At 47.3% G+C, this 14,231-nt stretch overlaps 1 protein-coding gene across 1 annotated transcript in view; it reads left to right on the top strand.

Moving 5' to 3' along the window:
- Positions 1-11,550, top strand: part of LYPD6 (LY6/PLAUR domain containing 6) — a 29,407-nt gene extending 17,857 nt beyond the window's left edge. Inside the window, exons 3-4 of the mRNA XM_004703830.2 lie at positions 6,749-6,879; positions 8,683-11,550. Coding sequence (XP_004703887.1) covers positions 6,749-6,879; positions 8,683-8,850 — 299 coding nt within the window. The 3' untranslated portion in view covers positions 8,851-11,550. The remainder of the gene's footprint in view (positions 1-6,748; positions 6,880-8,682) is intronic.
- Positions 11,551-14,231: the final 2,681 nt, after the last annotated feature.

Raw genomic sequence — 14,231 nt, 5'->3', positions numbered from 1 at the left:
CCCCCCCGCCAAAAAAAAAGCCATTTTATCCAAAGAGATAGTTGGCAAATAAGATTACTATGAGTTGGTCACTAGGAAAATGCAAACTGAAAACACGAGTTTCCACTATACATAGATCAACATAGATAAAATTGAAAATAAACACAAAACATAACTCTAAGAATGAGGAGACAGTAGCTTGTTCGTATACTTGTATTGCTGGTAGGAATATAAAATTGTTCAGTCACTCCGAAAACCAGTTAGGCAGCTCTTAAAACAACTCAATTGCAGTTGTACGCCATTTCCAAGAGTACTGACGTCCCCACGAAAACCTGTCCATGGGCTTTTACATATAGCAGCTGTATTCATAACCACTTCCCAAACTGGAAACAACGTAGGTGTCTTTCCAAAGGTAAATTTTGCTCCATCCATACACCATGGAAGAATAGGGGCCAATAAAAAGTCATGAGCACTTGAGACACTGTGTGGCCACTCAGGACTCAGATAGACTCAAGATTATAGGGAAGTTAGCAGGTTACAATCAACGTGAGACATGCCCAGGACATGGTTGTTCAGTTAGAATAGTTTCTTCTCTGCTAAGCTGGCCAAACTCACCAGCACGGCGTCAATTCTGACTCTTAGCAACCTTGTAGGACAGGGTTTCTGAGACGGAACCTTTTTACAGGAGGAGAAAGCCTTCTTTTTCTCCCTTGGTGCCGCTGATGGTTTCAGACAGCCGACCTTTGGCTTCGCAGCCCATGTAACTATAGTCAGGCCTTTCTCTGGTCCTTAGCTCTTCGCCGTGCTCCCGGCCTGGTTGGGCAATGGTACAGAACTTTCAGGGCTGCCAATTAATGCCCAAAGAGCATTATGTATGCCTCAACCCGAAGTTAACCAACTCTCTCAATTAAGTGTCCATAGGCACCCCACTCTACAAGCTTACCTCCTGCCCCAAAGCACTCAACTTCACTTGCTCCGTGGGCTGGGAAACCCCCTACTCTGGGTCTCAAGTTCCGGCTCCTGGTTCTACTGTTTCTGCTGCTCCTTCTGTGCCACGCTGTCACCTGGGTCAAGGAGCTTTAATGCATGGTGACCTTGGGGGGGGTCCAAAGGACATCCTCCCCTCCTGGCTCTTCTCTCTTGCTAGTAGAGAGATTCTCCCTCCCTGCTTCTGCGATGGCCCATTTATTCCCAGCAGGATGGCAATCGCAATGAACTCTGAACAATCACTCAGCTGAAGCCTATCGGGAGCCCCTCCCATGCCCTCTTCCCCAGCCGGATCGGGAAAGGATCATTTGATTGGGAGTTACAGAGACTATGGCTAGAAGAGCCATATTAAATAATTCACTGCACTGCAAGAACACAAAACCAGGAAGTCAAGGATGGGGAAGGTTCCCAAGGAAATTATAAATAGCTAAGTCCTGTGCCACCTTCCAGGGGCCAGTTTGCCATACTGTGGTAGATTTGTGTTGCTTTGATGGTGGAAGCTATGCCAAATGGGTTAGCCAGGGAGGTCAGGTATCAGTGGAGCTTCCAGACCAAATTAGACCAGAAAGACTGAGCAACCTACTTCTGAAAATAAGTCAATGCAAACCCTAAGGATCACCAGAACATATTGTCTGATGGAGTATACAAGATCGAAGCCTTCAAAAACCAGGGACTGTGCTAGTGAACTCATGGAGAAGACACAAAGACCAAGCTGTGCTCCGTTCTGACACAGCTGGGGTCATCCTGAGCCTACTCGATGGCAACTTAATAACAGAGTTCCTGCTAAGAAAGGATCTGATGGGCTCAGCTTGAGTGTGACACTTGGGTTAAGGTCCTTGAGATGACAGTTTGGAATTAGGACAGTGGGATAGGTAAGGCTGGGCATAAAGTAAGGGACTGAGACCATGTGTGAGCAGGTCACTCACTAGCCTTTTCTTTTTCAGTATAATTCATGACATTATGTTTAAGGTACTCCCCACCCTCCATTCCCACCCCCGTTGATTTTCTTGCACTTGTTATGACTGATAGTCCGGCCTCGTTTTAAAGGTTATGTGTGTCTGTACAAAGAAAACTTTTTACCACAGAGCTCGCCATTTTTAATGTGTTATTCCAAATCCAATTATTTTATACGCATTTCATTTAAATACATTACCTGTTATTAAACAACAAACCCTCGGCCATCGACTCCCCCATGGATTTCTGACATTGTCAGTCTCTCTGGGAGCAGCAGGCCTCCTCGTTCTCCCGACTTCCTGTTATTAGAATTGAATATCGCGGGGCCAATGGAAACTGACGTTTGAGCCCTGACCCTTTTTTTAAAAAATTGAGAACATATTTTTGGACTATGTGTGAATTTCATAAACATTCTATTTTGTGTTTCTAAAGAGTCAATTAAGCTCTCCTTCCCTCTGCTGATTTTCACAGTGTCTGGCCATCTCCGAATAAAGACTTTTGTTTCACAACCTTTGGGAATATCACGCAGGGGCCGAATATGACATTTTCAGAGCCAAAACTAACCTGGAAGAAATTCAAATCCAGCTTTTATCTTTTAGATAGAAGCCTTTGAAATCCTTTTAGGTGGAGTTATCAGCAGGCCTGATTCTCGTATAACCTCATTACTACCTGAAGGATTATTCAAAAGGCACAGAGAGCCATACTCTGCGGCTGGAACTCGGGTGTTATCAACATTACAGCCCAGATATAAACCACAGGAGGTCCACCTCACTCAGCTTGGGATCATCTGTCTTCCTTGTCCTCCAGCTTGGGGATCACAATATATATCCAGGTTTCTCATAATCTGTGCACCCAAGGAAACCCATTTAACTTTGAGCATTTCCAAAACGTATTTAACCACAGCACTTTGTCAGATAAAAAAGGGTGGTTGGTGACTAGTGAGGAATCGATGCTTCAGAAATTAGGGCTGTGCTGCTGGAAGGATGGAGTGTTCTCCACATGTCTGTGTTGTGTGGATTGCACTCGGACAAGCGGAAGAAACAAGTCCTCTCCAGTCACGCCATTGGCCCCACCCCTCTCGAGAACGGCCAGAACTGGCTTATTAGGGACCCCGCGTGGGTATACTTTCTGCAAAGATCTTTTCACCAGTTGTTGCTGTCACTTTCATTCAGTGGAAAAAGCTTCTGAACAATAAGTCAATCAGAGCGTGTCTTAAGGACCAAAAAGTAGTTGCTACCAAGTTCACAAATTGTTATTGTGAGGCTTACTTAAAGCACAGTAACTCACGTCTTGCAGGGCACATCTAATGTCCCAGACGGAACCCACGTAGTGATTACTTAGTCCATAAAGTATGACCTTAGCTGCTCTGATTTACAAGCAGAGCAATAAAAGGGCTGGCAGCTGCTCCCGGTTGTCTGTAAGAAGAAGAGACCGCGGATAAGAACGTTCCTGTTTGTCTTGCTCTCTTGACGTTTGAGGATGGGACGGACGTACAAGAAACATGCCATTGTGGCCATGAATGCCCATCCAGTCTGATCCCCGAGAAGCCAACCAGGGCACCTCAGAGAGTGTGTGAAATCTTTCAGGCTCCTGGCCTCCATTGGTCAAAACCTGCCAAAGGCTTGGGACAATATGCCCAGGGGAGAGCTGCCGTCCCTATGTCCGCTTCCTCACAGAGTCGGCGCTCTTGTTTGAAAGTCCTCTGAGGCTTTGGGAGCATCAGCACCCACTACAGAACTTTCAACCTTTTCCCTGTCCGTGCCAGAGCTGGCGAGGGACTGGTGTGACCTGATTCTCGTTGACAGAATTCGCACGGGGTGAAGTATGAGATGATGTTTAGGGAGAAGGCATTGCCAAAGACTCCGCCCCGGCACACCCACAATGAGCGTCACCATTGGGAAAGGTGCCGCCTCCCTCGGGAAGACTCACTCAGAGGCCATTCGGTTCAGGGTTTTCACCGACCGACCACCTCTTATAGACCAGAAAGTTCAATGCCTGCGTTTTATTGTCGACGCAGAGGCATTTGACTGAGTGGTAACCAGTAACCATCACCCATAATCTTGGGACGAATGGAAATTCCAGGACACAGAATTGTGCGACCGAGGAACCTGTCCATGGACCAAGAGGCAGTCGTATGAACAGAGTACAGGAGTAATGCACGGTTGACAGTCAGAAGAGGTGTGTGTCAGGGTGGTATTGTTTCACCATACTTGTTCAGTGCCTGTGCTAAGGAAATAATCGGAGAAACTGGATTATTTCAAAAAGAATGAGGCATCGGGATGGATGTAGACATGTTAACACCTGGGATCTGCAGACGACACACCCTTGCTTGCCGAAAGCGAAGAGGATGTAAAACTTGAACTTGTGAATATCGCACAGTGCAGCCTGCGCTATGGATTACACATTAACATAAGAGAAACCCAAATCCGTGCAACTGGACCAATAAAAGGAGAAAATGCTGAAATGGCCAAGAGATTCATTTTGCTTGTATCTGCAACTCAGTGGCCAAGGGAGCAGCAGTCAAAAATTCAAACAGCGTATTGCATTGAGCCATTGCATTGAGCTTTGAAAGACCTCTTGAACGCGTTCAAAAGCAAAAATATCACGTCGAGGACTCCGGTGCATCTGGCGGAACCACAGTGTTTCCACTCACCTCATCGCCATGGCAAAGCTGAACGATAAATCAGGAAGACCGAAGACGAATTGGCACATTGAATCCAGGTGTGGGTGCTGGCCACGTCTCTCTGGGAGGAAGCAGAGCCAGAACACTCTTTAGAATCAAGGCTGGCGAGACATCAAGCTCGTGTACTTTAGATTTGTCATCAGGAGACTGTGCCTGGTAAAGCAGGGGGTTAACCAAAAAAGGAGGGTGACCTTCCAGTGAGATGGAGCGATGGGCACCGTGGCTGTCACAATGGGATCAAACACAGCAATACTGATGAGGCTAGAACAAGACTGGAGTGTTTGGCTGTTACACATCTGGGCGCTCTGAGTCAAAAGCAAATCATTGGCACCTGTGAACAAGGATGCCCAAGGAAATTATCCCACCACCTCCAAGCAGTTGCCCTTTAGTTGACTACTGAGGAGAAGGCATTTGGGCCAGAAGGGAATGGTGCTCTGTGGGGTTTCCACGGTCTGATTTCTCAGGAGAGCTTCAGGCTTTTCTTCCAAGGCGCCTCGGAGTGGACTCAAACCCTCCATCTTTTGGGTGCATCACCCATCTGCTCCATGCCCTGGATTTCTCTGAAATGTATCAGTGTGGTGGTCTGTATTCGCTCGCTACCGAGGAGTAAAATTCTTCAGCTTTCTTCTTTGGCTATCCTTATGCAAGTTAAAAGCTGCCAAAGTCATGACGGAATCTGGTGGCGGGAGCTTTTATTGCCTAGTAGGTAATCTCATCGAAGGTCATAATTCCATATTAGCCACCAGATATCTCAAATGTATAAAGCATGCAACGTTGAGTCCACGACACAGATGAAAAACAGCTCACGGACATTTCCTAGGAATTATTCATTTTCCTCTATTAATGTGCAAATGGAGCAGGAGCGGTCTCCGGAACCCCAGGCTCCGAAAGCTGAACTCCACCTGCAGGCCTTAAAGAATGACACTGCCACTGTCATTTTTTGCTGGTTTTTAAATTAAAGATCAGAAAGCTCTCTGCAGGATTTTGGAAGCGTTCTCCAGTGGGCAGAGGCCATCGGACCGGACTCAGATGGACCCCCAGGAACTCCCTTGTCTTGCCGTCTGGAGACAGACACTGAGCGGGCGCGCGGCACAGAAGTAGCTCCTGAGTCCGGAAGCCTGTGCTGTCGGGTTGTCTGCATCTGTCATGATGTCCAGGTCCGCGCTGGCAAGAAGGTTTTCTTTGGGATAAAGTCATGTTCTCTAGATAAAACGTACCCATTTTCAGTTATTCCACCCTTACTTGGGAATTGTTCTTTTACTGACATTAATAAACAAAACAACCCACACGGACACACATTTCAGCCTCTGCTGTGGTCTCTCCTCTCCTTAACCATCAGGTACCTGCCACACCTCTTTCATCACGTGTTCTAATTTTTTCACCTCTTCAGAGAGCTCAGAGCATGGTGATGATTACGAGTTGGACCAATCACCGCAAGGTTGGCAGTTCGAAATCACCAGCCACTCTGGTGGGGTGAAGACAAAGCTTTCTTCTCATAGAGTTACAGTCTTGAAACCCACACGGGCAGTTTTACTCTGTTGTAGAGGGTTACGATGCGTCCGATTGACTCATTGGTTGGCTGAGGGCTCTGCTGGTGCTTTGGGTTAGGCTCTGGGCTGCTTATCCCCACCTGAACGGTTCAGACCCACCAGGTGTTCCCTGGGGAAAGATGAGAATTCATTCTCCCTCAAAGATCTGCAGTCTCAGAAACTCATCGAGGGCTGCTGTGAATTGCAACTGACTTGAGACCAGTGCGTATGGGGCTTGGATTTCTGAACATAGTTCTAGATCTCACAAGAGAAATTAGTCCATCAAATCCTCCTCCTGCCCTTAAATCTTCCTCCCCCCAAAGAAGAATAAGTACAATGGCAAATGCATGACAAGGCAGAAGTGATACCACTATGTGCCTATCTGCTGCGATTATGATGGACAGAGCGAACAGGAGTCTTTGCGATGCTGTCCTCCTGCCCTGGGGCAGGGGCTCTCCCAAAGGAGATCTTTGGGATTGAGCATAAATGCAACCCCATAGACACTCCAGGGACAGTTGGATCTGTCCAGGGCTTGTAGTGTCATATTCCTGTCATTTTCCATCCAGGTAAGTTGGGCTGACTTTTCGCATCTCAAATGTTCTCTCTTTGTTCGCAGAGACCAGATACTGCTACACGCAGCACACCATGGAAATCACAGGAAACAGCATCTCTGTCACCAAACGCTGTGTGCCGCTGGAGGAGTGCTTGTCCACTGGCTGCAGAGACTCCGAGCATGAAGGCCACAAGGTCTGGGAAACAGAGCAAGTGACTGGTACTTCAGAGTCGGCCCTTTCCCATGCAGATGCCTGTCGGCACCACAAGCAGAGGCTCAGTCCCCCCTGTAGGCTTGCCTTTGACCGTCTTCATCTATGTGAAAACAATACGTCCTGTCCTCTTTTGTTCTAAAAGAGTACAAACTCACACCAGGGCAGAGAACAACTGATGTAAAGTGTGTAAGCACACCCCAAGAAGGTAGTGGGACTTACCAGGCATCTTTTACTTCCCACAGAAAAGAGGAAGGAATGTACTAGCAGAAGGGGGAACAAGGGGCCAGGTCTGTGCATCCCGGGAAACCGTTGCAGCTGTCCCAACAATTCCTGCAGCCAAGGGTGGCCCCAGCATTTGAGCCTCGAGAGCTCTCTATCAAGCTCACGTCCATGAGTCTGCAGACTCTGGGAAGGTTATTGGTTGGCTCCATTGGAAGAAAACATCTCCTTGTGAGCTGGTTCCCTTCATCTGCATCCTGTCCACAGATGCGCTCTGTGTGGAAGGAACTTTGAGGGCAACCTCGAAGGAGACTGTAGAGCCAGAGAAAGAGCAGCCGACGTGCGACTGGAACCGGGCGTGCAGCTGGCGGTCTGGCTGGGCCTGCGAGCTGGCTGTGTGGGTCGTCTTTTATATCAGACCTTGGTCTTTATTCAGAGTCTGCCCACGTTCCCCCATCGGACTGCCCTTCTCGCGTTAGGGACCCCTCCCGTGACACTGTCCATAGGGCTTCAAAAAGTCTTAAAAAGCCAGAAACGTCATTTTCAAGCAATATCTCAGACACATTTTTGCCCTGAACCACCTGAGCCAAGCTAGACATTGCTCTGATGACCAGGGCAGAAGTTGAGAACCGGACAGGTTGTGTGGTACATTCAGGTGCACACAGCTATTAAGTGACAGAGACAGAATTCAAGCTCCCTTCTGACCTCCGGGCTCTGTCTTCCATGTCAGACTGTCTTCCTAGGCCCTGTCAACTGTGACCACAGACTCAAATCCTAGACTGTGGCCCATTGGAGAGCTTTCCGTACTTTATCGTGCACACAGCCCCCTGGGACTTTTGTCAGCATGTGGATTCGGATTCTGTAGGTCCAGAGTGGAGTGTGAGATCGACGGTTCTAACAAACTCTCAACTCTTTCCCAAACTGGGATCGACAGAACGGCGTGGCCGTCTTATGTCTGACAGATCACAGCCATTGAAAACCCACCGTTCTCTTCTGACAGGGGTGGGCACACCAGGAGCCAGGGTCCACCCGACAGCCCCTGCATAAGCAGAGACCCTTTTAACCATTCCCTCAATCGTGAGAATAGGGATGGTCCTGTGTACGGGTCAATGGAAGGGGATGTGCAGAGTTAAATGACCGGGCTTGTTGCCGCTTCTTTCTCACTGTTGAAACTTGACCGATGCCAGCTTGCCCTTGAGACAGCTGCCTTCAGTGATCGGAAAAGAGCCTCTTTAAACCGACAGGGCAAGTGTCATAATCCCCATTGTACAGATGGAGTAGCTGAGGCCCAGCAAGGGTGTGGGCCGGTGAAAACTACATGGCAGCCTTGCCAAAAAGAGAGCCCTTGAAGTCAGTCCAGGGAGTTTTTGTTTTGACTTTGTGGTTTCCAGGTCAAATAGCACCCCGCCGCCCCCCAAGTGCACGGTGGGCCTTGCTTTGTAAGTCAGGTCATTTGGGGTTGAGTTGTGCCGTGCCGGAAGACGCGGTTCCTTCCAGAACCTCCGCCTCCTTCGAAAGCCTGCTTGCCAGCTTCTCACCTGCTGCTTTCTCTGCCTTCTTTCAGGTCTGCACGTCCTGCTGTGAAGGAAATATCTGCAACCTGCCGCTCCCCCGAAACGAAACCGATGCCACGTTTGCAACCACTTCGCCCATCAACCAAACAAACAGACACCCACACTGCGTGTCAGTGATAGTGTCCTGCCTGTGGGTGTGGCTGGGCCTCACCTTATAGCAGCTGCAGGGCACCATGTACAGTCGCCATCCAAGGGATTCTCGCTGGTCCATATTCATGCATGAGTCACTGGCCTGACAGTAATTACTTGTGAGAGACCACAACACGTAAGGACATCGTCAGGGCCAAGCATTACCACAGACCCCTAGGAACTGCCCCTGCTTCAATAGGATCATTCCATGTCTCCCCAAGACCACACGAGTGCCAACCTCCCCCTGAGACAGGCCCCAGGCTTCGAACCACAGACCTTTGTGTTTGCTCCAGAAAACAGTTGTGCATTTATTGAGATGGGGGGTGTCTTCATTTGGAATACCTGCAGAAGCTGTGGGAGGGCCTGGGATCCTCTAGGCCATGTTATATGGATCTTCATCTATGGGTATCTTTTCAGAAAAGGATAAAGAATCGTTGGTTTTAATGCAGTTGTGAATTAACTGACAGCTTTAGAATTTTACAACGTTTGTTCTTAAATGGATGGACTCTTTCCTTGGAGATTCTGACTGAGCCCCTCCCTGGAAGATAAGAGGCAATTTGTGCAGTGTTTTTTTCCCCACCATTCACCTTCTAGTGGTGTGGTCAATATTTCTTTGGCTCTCTGTGGCAGAGAAAGGGCAACCGTGGACATCTGGCATATGGCTAGAGAAGTGTTTTCTCCCATGGCCGGAAATCCATAAGGAACTTCAGAGCAGCTGGGTCGATCCCTTCCCAGAATGAGTGCGAGTGGCCTTGTCTTGGCACCTAATTGTGCTGCCTCAGGGGCTGGATTACACCTGGACAAATAAGCGTGGCCACCGCCCTATGAGTACCAAAGGAAGGTGGGGATTGCTTTCAGAGCTGGGTTCTCCCCAGGTAGAATGTATCCAAACAGAGAATTGGGGGATGAAAGCAAGGAGGTGGCCTGGAAGCCAGTCTGATTCCCCAGTGGCTTTAGGGAGAAGGTTCTACCTGAATTGCCTCAGGATTGATAGGGGAAGGGATGTCATTGTGAAGGTGGGGACGTGGTGGCCCTGTAGGATGTGACGCTGTGATGGTAGGAGACCCAGCGACTTTGCAGCAGGGATGCCCCATTTTTGTTTTCTTTCAGACACTTGCTTTTGAAGTACATGGTGACAGTTTCACCTCCTTCCTCTTGTTTTGAGGCACTCCAAATTATTAGTTTTTCTTCTCCCTTGTAAATCATTTATACAATATTTATTTTTCTACGGCATGACTAGAAACAACAATATATTGTTATAAAAAAGAATAATTTGAATGAGATGGTCAAATTAGAGTACATATTTTTCAACAGTGGTAGAGCTGGTCATATAAATCTGTTGAAAGCTCTCTGCAATACTGACACCAGTGTTGGGAACTTATATCATGAGACAGAGAGAGAGTAATGTGCTTGTCTCAAGGTTTCGATCGCGCTGTCCTCACCGGTGATGCTCTGGGTGTTCAGGTGGTGCTCCTCATGGGGCTGAGTTTCTAGGCAGGGTGTGGAGGCATGCACACATGGAATGCAGTGCAGCCAGGGCCAAGAACGAGGACCGTGTTGTCAGGCTTCTTCTGCCTTGTACAGGAAAATGTCTCTGGCCTGCAAAACGAGACCTTCTCAGGGACTACATATGCATGGCTGTTGATACCTCTGATACAAAATCATCGAAATCGCATCAAGCCGCCTTAATTCAGAGGTTGGTAGGTCTACCAATATGTTGCTTATAATGGAGGGTGAGGACGAGAGAGGGAGAAAGCACGCCATTGATTGATGAAGCAAGCACCTCTGATGTGCCAGGCACTGTGCTGAGCACTTTACATGCGTTAGGTCGTATCGTTCCCGTGAGATCCCTATGGAGGAATGTTGCGAATATTTAAACTTTACAGATGAAGGCACTGAGGCTCTTAGAAGTTCAATAACATGAGGTCTTTTCCTTCCGGTGTAGGTTAAGTCGGATGAGGTGTGGGATTAAAGGAGAGGGGCCAGTGAAATTCCCACCCTTGGAAACTTCCTGGTCTGATTCATGAGAATTTGGCCATCCCATCCTGTGGAGTGCATCCTGTGGAGTGCATCCCATCTGCGTCTAACAAGGCCCTTTGTGTGTGTTCCTAGTTGATCGCTTTTCTCTGGGGCGTGGGGAATGGCTTCCTCCTTCATCCTCTCACTAAAAGAGAAGACAGGTTGATCCTGCATCTGAATTTCAATGTTGTACATGTCTACAAGTACCATTTTTGTGCATGGACATTGTTCATCGACATCTTCCAAGTACTGCATGCTTATGTGAATAATAGACAAAATCCAAATGTTGGTTCTTATGGAGAAAGAGACCCCGCCAAAGACTCCCTGTCTGTGTGCAGGGAGCAGGCTGACCTGGTGTGGCTTCACCCACCACCCAACACTGCACCCATCCTGGCAGGCTGCACAGGTGTTGCTGCACATCTCCAGTGGGCCTGCCAGAATAGCTTTTGATTAATCTCTCTCAAGAATGTGGTTTCTCACCATCCCCAGCCTCAAGAAGCCCAGGAGGGATATTTATCTGGAAGGCCCAGGATGGGTCAGCCTTCTAACCCATCAACCACACTTAACCTCCAGTTAAGTCCCACATTAATGGAGGCTTAACGTGCAAAGAGCCACAAAGTGTGTGTTAACCTTTGTACCACATATTTATTTTTAGACAACCCTGAGCATTTTCATGTCAGTATGAGATTAATGCCTAAATTTTGTAGATATTGTACATTTTGTAAATCAATGAATAAAGGTTTTAAGTGTATCTCACCAGTCTCCTTGTCAATCAATGGTTAGCGATCTCAGATTAGAGATAAGACTTAGGACCACAGGGAACTTCTTTCCAGGAGCTCCCACCTCAGGTGTACGGAGAACAAAAACATTTATGAAAAGATGGAAGATAATTAAACCAGGCCAAGTGAGACATGCAGATGGGAGGAAGCCTCAAAAAACAAAATAAAACAACCCAAAGAGGAAAGAATACTAGATTTTTCAACCTGGACTTCAGTTTTCTTACAACATTTCTTTGTTATCCAACCCACCCCATTAACCCTTTCTTTTTGCACCTTATCCTATTCTTAGGGTGAATTATGTTAATGATGATCAGATAGAAGATATTTTTTCCTTGATTGTTTCTCTTGAAGCAAAAAATAAACATTGAATGTCATTTGCATTTATACAATGAATATATTAGATTTCTCTTACAAAATTATAGCTATTAGAAGTGATTCTGCAAAAATCCAGCCTATCTGCAATTCTTGGCCATTCTTTAACACCCAATATTTTGAAATTTCTAGGAACCACATTATCCCCCAAAGCTAGAGTCTCTCCTTTAAGTTCTGGATCCATGCTGTCGTTAGCACTCCTTAAAATGCCATCCATACACCGAGCGAGCTCAAGCTGCTGATCTGTGAATAGCTACATGTGCTTCATGTAAATAGCCTGCAGGCAGACTGTGCTTTTAGAAAACCTAATTTTGAAATCATAGGCTTACACATTTAACCAAGTTGGGAGTTTTAAAAGAGTTCTTTATTTTATGAAGGCTTTTCATATCTCTTCCCTAACACATTTATAAGATTTTATTTACAAACACACCACTGAAGGCATACCAAGTAGGTAAAGGCAGACGGAGTGCCAGGGATACATTATGTTATCTTTGAACTGAAATGAATAAAGAGTGCTCACAAATGTTCTTAATAAACTACCTTTAACTTCATAACCAGCAGTGAAATATGCAAAAAGTCTTTGAGCATCTGTTATTTGCCCATCTTGTAGCTGGGAGAACTTGACCCAAGAGATTTGGCCGATTTCCTAAGAATGCTCAAGAAGTCAGAGCCACGACTGAGGTATGAATATAAAATGTCCTGACTTTACCTTGGAGCCTTCTCTACTGGAATGTTCTAGAAAACAGATTTATTTTTTTAATCAAAATGTCTACAATAAGTTAGTGTTCCCAAACCAATGCAGATTGTCAAATACCTTTCAAGCCAAGCTTTCTTTTTCAGCTATTGCTCTTGGTAGCCAATTTTAAGAAGTGGGGCTTCTCCCTAGACCAAATGACGGACTATTATCTTGCTACTACGATTGGCAAATGTTAAGTCCACAGCAGATGCTGAAATTGGATCTGAGTAGACACCTACCACCCCCAGGCTGAGAATGGCCTCTGAGGGAGACCCTTTTCTATTGTTCTACAGCAAACCTGTGCTCCTAACGCAGCAGTGAAGAGATCCGACAACACACTGCACTGGGTAACGCTGCTACCCTTTGGAAAGACCCCCTTAAAGTGTGGGAAAGCAAGGAGGTTGTGTTAAGGACTAAGGTGCGCCTGACCCAAGCCATGGCATTTCCAATCGCCTCACGTGCATGTGGAAGTTGGGCCTTGACTAAGGAAGACTGAAGAAGGATCAGTGCATTTGAATTATGATGCTGGCATATCGAAAGTTGCAAGGACTGCCAAAAGAACAAACAAATCTGTCTCGGAAGAATTACAGCCAGAATGCCCCTTAGAGGCACAGATGGGGAGACTTTGTCTCATGTACCGCCGACGTATGCCTGGAGAAGGACAGCATGCTCGGTAGAGGGGCGGTGGCAGAAAGGAAAGCCCCTGACGAGATAGGTGGACACGGGCTGCAGCCATGGGTCCAAACCTAAGAACGACTGTGAGCTGGCGCAGGACCAGACAGTGTTCCACTCGGCTGTGCACAGGACCGTTGTGAGTCAGAAGCAACGCGACAACACCTGACAACAGCCAAAACAAAGCCACCCTTGAGTTTTGAATATGACTTCACGTTCACAACTTTTCACGTCCATTTACAGCTTTCCACGCAGAAGCTTTCGCATGGTTAAAGGAGGTCCCGTTACAGCTCTGGTGGCCGAGGGCGCTCGGTGATAGGATTCGTGTCTCCCCTGGAGGAGGTGCAGGTTCGATTCCCGACTAATGCGGAGCCACCACTGGTCTGGCACTGGAGGCTTGTGTGTTGCTATGAGGCCGACCAGGTTTTAGCGGACCTTCCAGATTAACTCCCTGGTGTCGCAGCAGGTGAAACGTTGGGCTACTAACCATAGGTCAGCAGTTTCAACCCGCCAGCTGCTCCAATGGACAAATGTAAGACCATCTGTCCCCGTGAAGGTGAGAAGTCTCGGAAACCCAATGGAGCAGTCCTCCTTGGGGCTTGTATGAATTGGGATTGACTTGATGGCAATGGATTTGATCCAGATGCAGATTAACACAGACTAAGAAAAGCGTCGGGATCTGAATTAGCCTGGGTACTTTGGAGAAACAAATCCACAGAAACTCATGTAGAAGAGAGTTCTATATAAAGGTTAAGTGAGCATCAAGAAAACATCCCAACCCAGTGCTGCCCAAGTCCACAAGTCCAACATTAACCCATTAACCCGTATGTCC

This window comes from Echinops telfairi, unplaced genomic scaffold (genome assembly GCF_000313985.2).
Source record: "Echinops telfairi isolate 266 unplaced genomic scaffold, ASM31398v2 ScPeMD7_4;HRSCAF=17, whole genome shotgun sequence".
Classification (NCBI taxonomy): domain Eukaryota; kingdom Metazoa; phylum Chordata; class Mammalia; order Afrosoricida; family Tenrecidae; genus Echinops; species Echinops telfairi.
The sequence above is the reverse complement of the archived record's forward strand: the minus strand, read 5'-3'. Positions and strand labels throughout refer to the sequence as shown.